The 12186-nt window shown below is 50.0% G+C and overlaps 2 protein-coding genes across 6 annotated transcripts in view; both read left to right on the forward strand.

Annotated features, from left to right (window-relative positions):
- Positions 1-235, forward strand: part of Tspoap1 (TSPO associated protein 1) — a 25541-nt gene extending 25306 nt beyond the window's left edge. For all 5 annotated transcript variants that reach the window (XM_055619812.1, XM_055619813.1, XM_055619814.1 and 2 more), the window contains one exon: positions 164-235. The gene's annotated coding sequence lies outside the window, so the exon portion shown is untranslated. The remainder of the gene's footprint in view (positions 1-163) is intronic.
- Positions 236-7913: 7678 nt separating this feature from the next.
- Positions 7914-12186, forward strand: part of Mpo (myeloperoxidase) — an 8244-nt gene continuing 3971 nt past the window's right edge. Inside the window, exons 1-7 of the mRNA XM_055620588.1 lie at positions 7914-7989; positions 8154-8247; positions 8585-8760; positions 9005-9128; positions 9214-9343; positions 9424-9630; positions 10607-10925. Of these exons, the coding sequence (XP_055476563.1) occupies positions 7914-7989; positions 8154-8247; positions 8585-8760; positions 9005-9128; positions 9214-9343; positions 9424-9630; positions 10607-10925 (1126 nt within the window). The remainder of the gene's footprint in view (positions 7990-8153; positions 8248-8584; positions 8761-9004; positions 9129-9213; positions 9344-9423; positions 9631-10606; positions 10926-12186) is intronic.

Here is a 12186-nt window from a genome sequence, read left to right on the forward strand (position 1 = left end):
GTGTGTGTGTGTGTGTGTGTGTGTGAATCTGCACATGTGTATGTGTCTGTGGGTTTATCTGTATGGGTCTGTGGGTATCTGGGTCTGTGACAGAAGAATAGAGGAGCAAAGGCATTGGTGGAGAGAGCTTGCCCTGGCCTTACGGCTTTTTCTCACATTCCAGGACCCTGGAAACACCATACAAGGACCACCAATGCCCCAAGGCTGGCACTGTGCCCTCAGCTCTGGAAGTTCCTCCTGGGCCAAACTGGGGGATCCCCAAGGCATAGCTGAGAAGAAGCAGGGTCTCTTCTTCAAAGGAAAAGAGCTCCTCAGAAAGCTGGGCTTCAGGAAGGAGTGACGCTGCCATCCGTCCTACAGGCGGAAGTGACCCCTGGAGGCTCCACATCAACTTCAGTGGCTGGACAGGAAAACCCAACCAGCCCGAAACTCCTGTTCTCTGAGCAAACACTGGCACTCACAGGGACCCAGGGGACCTGGTGAGGGTGGGGCGACACGCGTCCTCAGTGAGGAGCCCTCTAGATGAACTCTTCCAGGAGGGAACTGTGTCCCAGAGTAAGTAGTCAAGCGCCAAGCACGGTCAGATCAGGACTGGACCCACTCCTCTGGATTCCCGGTTTCCTACCATGCTCTGCTGGTCCCTGTTTGGCCTTCCGTGCTCCAGGATGGGGCCCTGAGCGGAGGCATGGGGGGACTCTAACCATGGCCCTGGCTGCCCTCCCTCCATCTTCCCTCCCCTGAAGGAACGTTTGCACTGCAGTGTCCCCCGGGGCGGGGGGGGGCAGAGCCATGTATATATGTACATACTCAGTGCCTCAATCCAGCTCCTCCATCCGCTTCATCACACAGGTCAGGGGAGGAGGAAGGCCATGCCAAAGCGGGCCTGACCCCGCCCCATAGTGCTCCACCCCTCCCTGCCCAGGCCACCTGGTCTCTGTGTCATCCCATCCCCCACACCCAGGGAACCAGGGGCCAGAAAGCAGGAGTTGGGTTTGCCTTATTTTGCTCATCGGATTCAACTTCTCTCTTGCATCATTTTCCTCCAGTCCCTGTTGGGGTCCAGGGGCTGAGGGAAAGGACAGATTTACGCAGCTATTTTCATACATCCCCTGTTCAGAGTGGGTAGGGGGTTTCTCCACCCTTACCCTAACCATCCCATCCTTCCCCCCTCGTCTGGGCGAGTCTCTTTGCATGTTTCCTTCGATGTGGTTGGGAGATGTTTGATTGAACCCTCACCCTTACCCTGGTCTCCAGGGGTGTGGGATGGCGAGGGCATTTGTTTAAAAAGACATTTTACTATAATAAAGTCTATTTTCACAAAATTGATGCCTGGGCAAAAGACTCCTAAGAGGGATGGGTCACGCTGATGACTTTGGATTCGTGGCTTCAAGACCCGGAAGCTCTCCTGGAAGGGCAGCTGAGGCCAAAAACTAATCAGCACCAAGTGCCTCTTGAACCCATCCTGAGTCCCTGGGCTAGGTACGGGGTGGGGTGGGCTGGTGGAGGAGAAACGCCTTGGAAAGTGAGTAGAGGAAATAGAAGAGAGAAGGCATCCATCTCAAGATAGTGGGCAGGCCACACACTGTCTTCCCCTCCCCACCTCAACTCTGTACCAGATCCACAGAAGTAACGGACACGAGGAAAACAGCCAACGAACACACACCTTACAAAGTCCTCCTTAAGAGCGAGAAATGGGCCTCCCCGGCTGGAAACAGCAGAATGGTACGAAGACTAAAAGGTGGAGGGACCATGTTCAGAAACCTCGGAGCAGGGCATACATGGGAGAGAGTTCAGCCCACTGCTCTATTCAAGAGAAAGACAGGTTAGACAAATAGCAGCAGCAGCAGCAAACAACTCAAAATCTCCCTCCTTAAAAATATTAGACAACTACAGTAATTGCAACTGTGATATATCAGCATAGGATAGGTAAATGAACCAGTAGGCCAGTAGGTTGGAACAATCTAGAAACATTCACTTTCTGGCTAAGGGATGAAAGTAGTGTCACAAGTCAGCCAAGAAACGACAGATTAATATTAAGAGGTCTTGCCGGTGGCGCACGCCTTTAATCCCGGCACTTGGGAGGCAGAGGCAGGTGGACCTCTGTGAGTTCAAGGCCAGCCTGGTTTATATAGTGAGAGCCAGGTCAGCCAAGGGCTGCAGGGTGAGGCCCTGTCTCAAAATAAGAAAAAAAGAAAAGTTTTGAGACAATTGGTTGTTTACTTGAAAAGAACTCTTTATGACATCTCACTGTTCACATGCACAAAAATTAAGATGAGTTAAAAACCTAAATAGTAAAAAAAAAAAAAAAGTTAAGGTTTTATAAGCATACACAAAAACATACATGGGGCTGGAGAGATGGCTCAGAAGTTAAGAACACTCAATATTCTTCCAAAGGTCGTGAGTTCAGTCCCCAGCAACCATATGGTGGCTCAAAACCATCTATAGTAAGATCTGGTGTGAATGCAGAATGTTGTATAAATAATTAAATCTTTTTTTTTTTTTAAAGAACATACATTTAGTACCTTAAGGGGACAGGGACAAAAATCAAGATCTGAAGGAGAACATTGTCAAATCTGACTACTTCAAAATGACATGAAAAATAAAAGAATTACGAAGAGAATATTTGCAACACACAACAGAACTGAAGGATTAGAGTTTACACAGAACATAAACAGCTTTTACAAATCAATAAAAAAGAGTGACAATTCAAGAAAAAAAATGGACAAAACCAGACAGAAAACTGACAGTGGTCTGTCATACAAATAAAAACATGCCCAATCTCACTATTAATTCAAGAAATAAAATTGAGCCACTATCATGTGATCCCATTCCATTTTCTGAAAAGAAAACAAAACAAACTGGAGAAAAGTTTGGAAATACCTGTGGAATGAAAGTTCAAAATAGCACCTTAGAGGCAGGGGATATACAGTGGACTAACTCCTCCTCTTAAAAAAAAATTTTTTTTTTTAATTTACAAAACCACGGTTCAGTGGTAGAGTGCTTGCTAGCATGTTTGAGGGCCCCCTGTTGAAGCTCCAGAATGGAAAACACAAATGTTAAAAACCTATAGCCACTCTACACCAGAAAACAGGTGTGTGCGCCTACAAAGAGGCTTCCTACTTCACTGTTCTTAATAATGGAAAGATGGGAAAGTGTCAGCTTGTATTCAGAGAAAATTAACCACGTAAAAGCCTCATGGCCAGACGGAAGGGATATGTAACAATTCAGATATGGATGCAGCAAGTCAAAGGACTTCTGGCAAAACCGTGGGTTCATATATGCAAAGCAAGTGCTGTACTATTGAGCCATGGCCCCAGCCCCCTTAACAGAGCAATTTCAAAAGTGTCAAGTCTTTAAAAAAGTTTCTTTGAGAAATTCATACATTGTTTGATCATATTCACCCTTCCCCCAGCTCCTCCCAGGTCCTCAGTCCTTCCCTTAACCACCCAGCCTTGTGTGTCCTCCACTCCTCTCTCCTCTCTTTTAAGTTTCTGTTGAGAGTCCCACGTGTACTGCTTACATATTCCTGTCTGTGGGGCCGTCGGTTAGATCAGGCTCCAGCTACCCGGGGCCACACCCTTAAGGAGAACCCACTCACCATCTCCCTGCAGCTATCAGGGAGATGCTCATCTTCCCGACTCCCCGTGCTGGGATTTCGTCTGGCTCGCGCTTATGCAGATCTTGTGCGCTGCCAGCCTAACAGGTTTTAAACAGTAACAAAAGACAGAGCTGCAAGAAGTACAGCCCTTCCCCCCTCTATGGTGAAGAGCGAGCCCAGGGCTTCGTTCAGGCAAGCACCCCACCGCTGAGCTACACTCCTAGCTGAGATGGAGCGTTGAGTAAAAGAGACACAATTGTTGGGCAACAGGCTTCAAGTTCTATCCGTTATGGAAAACTATTCCCCACAGATCCAGAAATGGACAAATATGAGGAGAGTGGTTTGGAGAGCAAATACAAGCCGACCAAAGTGTTTATGCTTAAAGAGAGAAGGGAAAGTGATCAGAGTTGGGAGTGTCACAGTAACCCTCTGTAAGAATTTTACCCTCATCTGTTTTCTTTTCTTTTCTTTTCTTTTCTTTCTTTCTTTCTTTCTTTCTTTCTTTCTTTCTTTCTTTCTTTCTTTCTTTTTTTTTTTGACACAGGGTTTCATGTGTCTCACGATGGCCTCAAGCCTGCTATGTAGTCAAGGCTGATCTTGAGTTTCTGTCATCTGAGTGCTGGAATCGTAGGTGCATTCTGCTGTGCCCAGTGTATGCTGTGTTGGGGACTGAACCCCGGGCACCTTGCATTCTGGGAGAGCACTCTACTACATCAGTTGTATCCCCAGCCCCCATGCATAATTTCAGATCGTCACTGAAAGAAGAGCTTGAAGAAAATCAAGGCAAGATCTAACTACAGGCTGGGTGTAGCTGGTGTGTTTGCATCCTTAACGTCAACAGCTGATCCGTAGATGGAGGCATTTCCTTGCACACACACACACACACACACACACACACACACACATACACATCTGCCTTTAATTCCAACTGAACTGTTTCTGAAACAGTGTTAAGAAAGAGCAATCTGTTTTGCAAGCAGTAGCTGCCCAGTTATCACACAGGAAGCTGGGCTGAACCCTAAGGCCTGGGGTGTTTGGGAAAGCTCTGTGGGGAGAAGGGAGAGCACAGAGAAGTGTGCCCTGGGTGGGATGCTCCTTCCACGATGACCATAGTCTGGAGATGTGACAGTGCCAGGGGTGCCCTCCGGAGACCTTCCCGGGGACAGGGAGCTGAGGCAAGACGGATGGGGGCCATGCTCTTTGGGAACATCTTTCTGGATAGTCATCTTCTTCTGAAGCCCCTCCCTAGCTAGCTGAGGGAGAAACAGAGCAGATAACGGAGGCTACTGGCTCTGCAGCCGCCCCAAACGTGGCACAGTTAAATGGTCGGAATCACTGGGAGGTCACAGAGCATCTCCAGGCCCTGTGCACACTTAGGCCCACAACCTTAACCCTGAGGCACAGTGGTTTAGAGAGGCTTCTGCTTGAGAATCCGCCTCTCCTGTGGGTAGAGAGCTACAGACATCTGCAGTCTCTGTGTGACTGCCCAGCACTGCCTAGGTGACCCACACTCCCCTGCTTCATGACCTGGACCCTTGAGGAATTTTTGTTGGGGCCTGTCTTTTCAACCTAACCTCGTGCCCACTCTGCCCCTGCACTGAAATGACCTGGATGACATCTACTATGCCATTCACGATTTGTGTTTATTTGGTCATCCCAAACATCATTCAAGACAGAGCCTGAATCATGAATTTCTTAAGGAAGTCTTTTGGGGGCTTCCTGACCCGAAGTTGATCCAAGTGCTTTGGCACCCCATAAGGGCTTTGAGCAGGTGCGTATGATACCATTTGTTGGCCTTTTGGCTTCCTCCTTGGGAGCTTCTTGAAGACAAGGCCCAGTCTTGTTCCCTTCTGGTTGCAACCCAACACCCAGAATGTGCAAGGGCTTAATGAATACCCATTAGATAAGTCGTAGGTCACTGGTGAAAGGTCAGAAGTAACTGTCGAGACCATTTACACAAATAGGCTGGGCTTGGAAGTCAGGGAACCTGACAGACCATTCTGAACAGTGCTACACTGGTAACCTTGGCAACAACATTTCCTTGTTGGACTTTCTTCTTATCATCTCTGTTTTGTTTTTGTTTTTTTTTTTGTTTTTGTTTTTTTGTTTTTTTTTTTTTAAGCTATTAAATGACTCTTCCTTCCAGTCACTTAAAAAGGGCTGATGAGGGCAGTTGGGAACAGGTGCTGTCATGCTTGGCTTCTGGAAGGATGGAGTGCAATCCTCCTGAGGGGTGTTTGGCAATAAATTCTAAAGCCCTAAAATTGCACAAGCCCAAATTTTCCTGCTAAGATATTTTGAAAAAAAATAAATAACTGCGACTGGGTCTTGCTCTAGCTCAAACAGGCTGTCTTCAAGATCAGCATCCAGCTGCCTGGAATCCCCAGGTCTGGGATTAAGGGCAAGCTGGGCTGCCCCCAGCGTGAGCCTTCTTGCCCGAGGAACTAACTGAAGATGTGCTTAGAGATTTAACTCCAAGGAGGCCCCTCTGAATTTTGTCCATAACAACTAAAACTGGAACCAACCCAAGTATCTAACAAGAGAGGGTTAGTTAATAAACCACATAAACCGTTCATTCAAAATCCTCAGGCAAAATAAAGCAAACGGTGCCCAGCGGGGTGGCACACCCCTTTAATCCCAGCACACAAAGAATTCTACAGGAAGAACAGTAAATTGTTAAAGTATCAGTGAGTCCTAGGACTATGTGAAATTTTATTCTTTCTTACTGCTTATTTATGTGAAATACAATGACTAGTCTTGAAAAAAAAAAAAGAGATCACCTCCAATGTCAATAGATTATAAGTAATTTCTATTTATTTTGTCGTATTTTTGAGACAAGGTCTCATGTAAGACAGGCTGACCTCAAGTTAGCTATCCAGCTGAGGTTGGCCCTTGACTTCTGATCCTCCTGCCTCTGCTTCCCAAGGGCTAGGATTCTAGGCATGTGCCAGCACTTCAGGCTCCGTTTATTTTTATCTCTTGCTTATTCTTGCCCCGTGGATTCTAATCAATGAAGGTATATTAACTGGAGACTCAAAATCGTATTTTCAAAAGCTTGGGAAATTCTAGAATCCAACTCTCAAGAAGCCACTTGTTCGAGTTCACATGCAGCAAGACCAGGAGAATGAGTTTCTCCTGAGCCTGGGATCAGTTTCCCAGGTGATAGGATTCCTGAGCACAGCAGGAAAATATTTGAGTGTGGTCTTGCCCCTCACTCGTTAGCCAAGGCTGGATCTGAGCACAGAGAAGAGTGGGTGACAGGAAGGCGGGCAAAGCAGTTCTGCCCTAGGCCTGAGGATGATCCCTGGTGGAGGCAAGCAGGCACGGTACTGCTCTTGATTGACAATGGCAGTTCTATGGCTTGCTCTTCTCAGGGGAGAAACTCATGAGGATCCTACTTCATAACGATCCTGAGTCATTAACCTGAACCTTCTTAACTGACTGGTCTTGTTCAGAGAGGCCCTGGCCTGTATCATCAACTGACCACTAACCACAGCCAGCTCTGCCCCCTCCAGAATCAGAAGTGGGTCCCTCCCTGCCAGAAATTAAGGAGAAGGGGCTGTGGAGAGACAGAGGAAGTGGCCTTTTCTCTGAGCCTGTAGCCCCCAGGGTCCTTCTTCCTGAGAAGCCTAACTGTCTCCAGCCAGATTTCCTGTCCTTTCCGCCCCACTGAGAACTGGGGGCTGCCCTCCAGGGTTGGAGTGGGGGTAGCTCTGAGGCCCTCTAAGGGGTCAGAATTGCTGCATTTTCCTGTCATCCTCCCCCCGCCCCCCATGAAGCTGCACTATCCCCCATAACTCCTTAGCCTTTGGTCCCTGAATTTTGTCCCTTTCAATGGAATTTGGGATACCCAGTTTAACTGACATTTTGTCTGTGCTTGATGGGAGCAGCTCTGGGCCATTCTCTTGCCCATGCCCTCCGTTTCACAGCCCCCCTCTGTGCACCCCTGCCCCAGTGGGGGAGGAGAGTCTGGTCTTGGGACAGGTCCTATCTCTTTTTACTCCACCCCGCCCCCAGGTTAGAGGACATAAAAGCCCATTGTTAGTGAGAGGTATTGTCAGTGTCAGCTGTGGAGTTGAGCTCTTGGGGACTGGAGACGATAGCTGGAGGGGGGAGGGTTGGACTGTAGACCCCTCTCTCACAGAGGCCTTCCTCATAGACCAGGTCCACTGGGGTAGGGCTGGGTGAAGGTGAGAGGAGGGGCTTGGGAGAAGGAGGGTGATAAATCCCTCTTTTCTCAAACGCTCAGGGAACTCACTTTTTTTGGTGGTGGTGGTGGTAGGGATTGTTTTGTTTTGTTTTGTTTTTCCCAGAGATGAAGCTATTCTTGGCCTTGGCAGGCCTCCTGGCCCCTCTGGTAGTGCTTCAGACCTCCAGTGGTGCCACTCCAGGTAATAGTGCCAAAAGGAGGGAAGAGAGGGTTGCTGCTGGGGGGATGGGGGGCTGCTCAGCCCAGTACAGTAGCAGCCTTTGATTTATGCAGGCCTCCTTGGTTTGGGGACCTGATAAAGGGCTTTGGGGCCAGTCCTGACCTTGCGACTTATGCTCTGGGCAGCTATCCCGGGGGAAGTAATGGATTCAATGGTGCTGACCTGTATGGAGGAGGCCAAACTACTGGTGGACAAGGCCTACAAGGATCGGAGAGAGAGGTGGGAGTGCCAGGCACTGGCCAGCCCCGGGCAAAGCTGCTCCCGAATCTTCTGGAGAAGGGACAAGCAGTGGGGGGTTGTAAAAAGGATGAGGGCCCACAGGCGAAGCTGGGCCTGATCCGTCTATACTTGAGTTCCTGGCTGTCAGAATATCTTCAAGGCCACTCACTCCTTCAGCGGCCTCGCTTCCCTGCCTGCACATCCTGGTCCACATCCTTGCGACAGAAGAAACCCTCTTCTCCTCTGTGGTTCTCCGCACAGTGCTGCCCGCTCACCACAGGCTGGGCCCTGCTGAGTGTCTCTGCTTCCCTTCTCTGGTCCTCCCTTGTCTAAACAGCATCAAGCAGAGTCTGCGCAGTGGCTCCGCCAGTCCCATGCAGCTCCTCTCCTACTTCAAGCAGCCGGTGGCAGCCACCAGAACGGCTGTGAGGGCTGCTGACTATCTTCACGTGGCCCTGGACCTGCTGAAGAGGAAGCTGCAGCCCCTGTGGCCAGGGCCTTTCAATGTCACCGGTACTGTAACTCCTCCCTCTCTAAAGCAATGGTTCTCAACCTATGGGTCACGACCTATGGGGTGGCAGCATTAGAAAGGTTGAGAACCGCCTGTCTAAGGAGTCTCAGAGGCAACCTAGCACTCCTACTTCTCCGCTGGCTTGCCTACTCCTCCTCCTTACCGGGCTCCTCAGCCCCAGGTCGCCCAGCATAGAAAACGATGTGCGGGAGGGCTCAGATCTAAGATGGTGGTTCTCTTTCTCAGATGTGTTGACACCTGCTCAGCTGAATCTGTTGTCCAAGTCAAGCGGATGCGCCTATCAGGACGTGGGGGTGACATGCCCAGCGCAGGACAAGTATCGCACCATCACCGGACACTGCAACAACAGGTGAGAGCCCAGGGCAGTTCAGGGACGTGTGGTGACTGGGTCTGGGTCCTGACCCCTTGGGCCAACCCTCTGCGCTTCCCTCCAGACGCAGCCCCACGCTGGGGGCCTCCAACCGCGCCTTTGTGCGCTGGCTGCCTGCAGAGTATGAAGACGGGGTCTCCATGCCCTTCGGCTGGACGCCCAGAGTCAAGCGCAATGGCTTCAACGTGCCGCTGGTGAGCGCCTAGTACAAAGGAGAAAAGCCCAACCCAATGTGCAGGACGCAGGTATCCACTGACTCCAGGTGTCTCCGCAGGCTCGAGAGGTTTCCAATGCCATCGTGCGCTTCCCCAACGATCAGCTGACCAAGGACCAGGAGCGCTCACTCATGTTCATGCAGTGGGGCCAGTTTCTGGACCACGACATCACCTTGACTCCCGAGCCAGCTACCCGGTCCTCCTTCTTAACTGGCCTCAACTGCGAGACCAGCTGCCTGCAGCAGCCACCCTGCTTCCCCCTCAAGGTGCTGCCTCTTTCCATCCACCAGGGTCTGTGCCTGGAGAGAGGGGAGATGGTTCACGTCGATGACCACGCCCCTTCTGTGCCCTGGTTCCTTCCTAGCCCCCCAACCCAGCAAGGCTGGTCCTGACTCCAGAGTCCAGAGTCAATCCTTGTCTCCATCAGCAGAGCCTGCTGTCAACCAGGAAATAACTCTCTGAGCCTAAAATGCACCCTTAAGCTAGCGTTGCCCTGTGGGTTGGGGTGACTGGCTCTTTGTGAGGCTGGGAGAATTCTGGAATGAGGACTTGACTTGTCTTCCTCACCCTAATAGTGTAGGAGCACTGGCCTCTCTCTCTCTTTTCTCTCTCTCTCTTTGTGTGTGTGTGTGTGTGTGTGTGTGTGTATGTGTGTGTGTGTGTGTGTGTTTGGGTTGCCCAGTAGTCAGGGTCAGCGTTGAGGCACCTTCTGGGTAAGGAGGGAAGTGGGGAGAAAGAAGGCAGAGACTGAGAGGGAGATAAAGGGACAGGAGTCTGACAGGGCCAGAGAGGAAGAGGCAGAAACAGGAAAGAAGGGGATTAAGATGCTTAGTGAAGGGAGCTTCACAACCACCTGTGAGATCTGGCGTCCTCTCCAGGCGTGCAGGTGTACATGCAGGCAGAACAGTGTACACATAATAAATAAATAAATAAATAGCTAAATAGACAAATAAATAAATAAATAAATAAATAAATAAATAAATAAATCTTAAAAAAAAAAAAAGAAAAAAAAAAGATGCCTAGATCAGAGTAGTGGCCTTGATCAACCCTGAACCGTTCAGTGTATTCTTTGTCACCCCTAAGCCTCAGTCTTTCCTCTGGCTGAGCCCCAGTAATTCTAGGGGGCCTTGAGAGGCTCCCCTGCAGGTGGAAGGGGCCAGAGTTCTCTTTGGCAGGTTGTGAGCCACAAATGCCCACCGTCCCTACCTACAGACGCCAGACTAGCTTCTCCCTGTGCCTCAGATCCCACCTAACGACCCTCGAATCAAGAACCGAGAGGACTGCATCCCCTTCTTCCGCTCCTGCCCTGCCTGCACCGGGAGCAACATCACCATTCGCAACCAGATCAACGCGCTCACGTCCTTCGTGGATGCCAGCGCGGTGTACGGCAGCGAGGACCCCCTGGCCAGGAGGCTGCGCAACCTCACCAACCAGCTCGGGCTGCTGGCTGTCAATACCCGCTTCCAAGACAACGGCAGGGCCCTGATGCCCTTCGACAACCTCCACGACGACCCCTGCCTCCTCACCAATCGTTCCGTGCGCATTCCTTGTTTCCTGGCAGGTGAGCCTGGGGCCGGGAGGGGCGCGGAGGTGTCTCTTCCTTGTGGGAGCCGCAACGAGCCTGTTATCTGAGCAGCATGTGGGTTTGTGATGAGAGACTCTGGTCTCCACAACTTATGGGTCTAGTTGCCTTGGTAACAAGTTGGAGAGAGACAGAAAGGAAAATAACACCAAAAGCAAACCACATACACATACAAAAAAAAAAAAAACCTTCACCCATCAACCTAAGATGAAGACGCCGGGCTGCTAAGGAGGAGCCTCTATTATCTATCTATCTTTTCCCTCCTGTAGACTATGGAAAAGGAGAGAGCTGAGTCTCTGTGACATAGAGGAATGTGGTGTCCTCGCCCTTTAGAACCATACCTGGCAGTTTGGGGATAGGATTGGGGCACGGACTGTGGTCACACCCAGAAATCAGTCCCATCCCCTTCTCTGTGATTTTAGACTTGGTTGTACAGCTGGCCTTAGCTGTATACCAGACCACTTATCCTGGTCTGGTACTTGCTTTGTGGCCCAGACTAGCTACAAATATTCCTCAATCTTTCTGTCTTATGCTCCGGAGTGCTGGGTTAATACACAGGTGGCGTCAAGCCCAGACCAGTCTGTTCTGATGTAGACACGATAGTGACAGAGGTCTTTCTTCTTGTACCTCCCCTCCCTCCTAGGGGTCCTGAGGTCTCTCCTGGGGATCCTGGCAGTAGAGTCAAGGTCAGGGCAAGGATGGACTTCCTAGCAGAGGGCCCATGCTTTTCTGGGCCAGTCATGATCTCTGGTTACTCATGGGGTGATGAAGCTGCTCTCAGGGATATCATTTTGTCTTAGAAGTTTCTTTCTGTGTTCGCAAGGGCTGGACCTAGTCAGTGTCTTGCAGCAGAGGCCCTGGCCCTCACCCTCTGGCCTTTCCTGCTGAAGGTTTATAGAGGGCTAGAAGAATCAGGGACATAGTTTCCTTGACTAGTCTTAGGTGTGGACTCCACATTTCCTGTGTCCCTTCCCCCACCACAACAGTCTGTACAGTTGGCTCATAGTAAGCGTGTTGCTGACAACTATGTTCAAATAGTGGAGGCTTCCTGGAGTCCTATTTTGAGAAGGATTCTGAGGTTGCATCCAACCTGAGCAGAAAACATGCATGCTAACTTTTACTTTATGCCAAATCAATACAATAAGATGAGTACTTGTTCTCAGCAGTATTCATGTATTGTGCTGTGGTGTGTGTGTGTGTGTGTGTGTGTGTGTGTGTGTGTGTGTGTGTGTGTGTGTGT

Source organism: Psammomys obesus, unplaced genomic scaffold, assembly GCF_907164565.1.
Source record: "Psammomys obesus unplaced genomic scaffold, mPsaObe1.curated_primary_1811, whole genome shotgun sequence".
NCBI classification, from domain to species: Eukaryota; Metazoa; Chordata; class Mammalia; order Rodentia; family Muridae; genus Psammomys; species Psammomys obesus.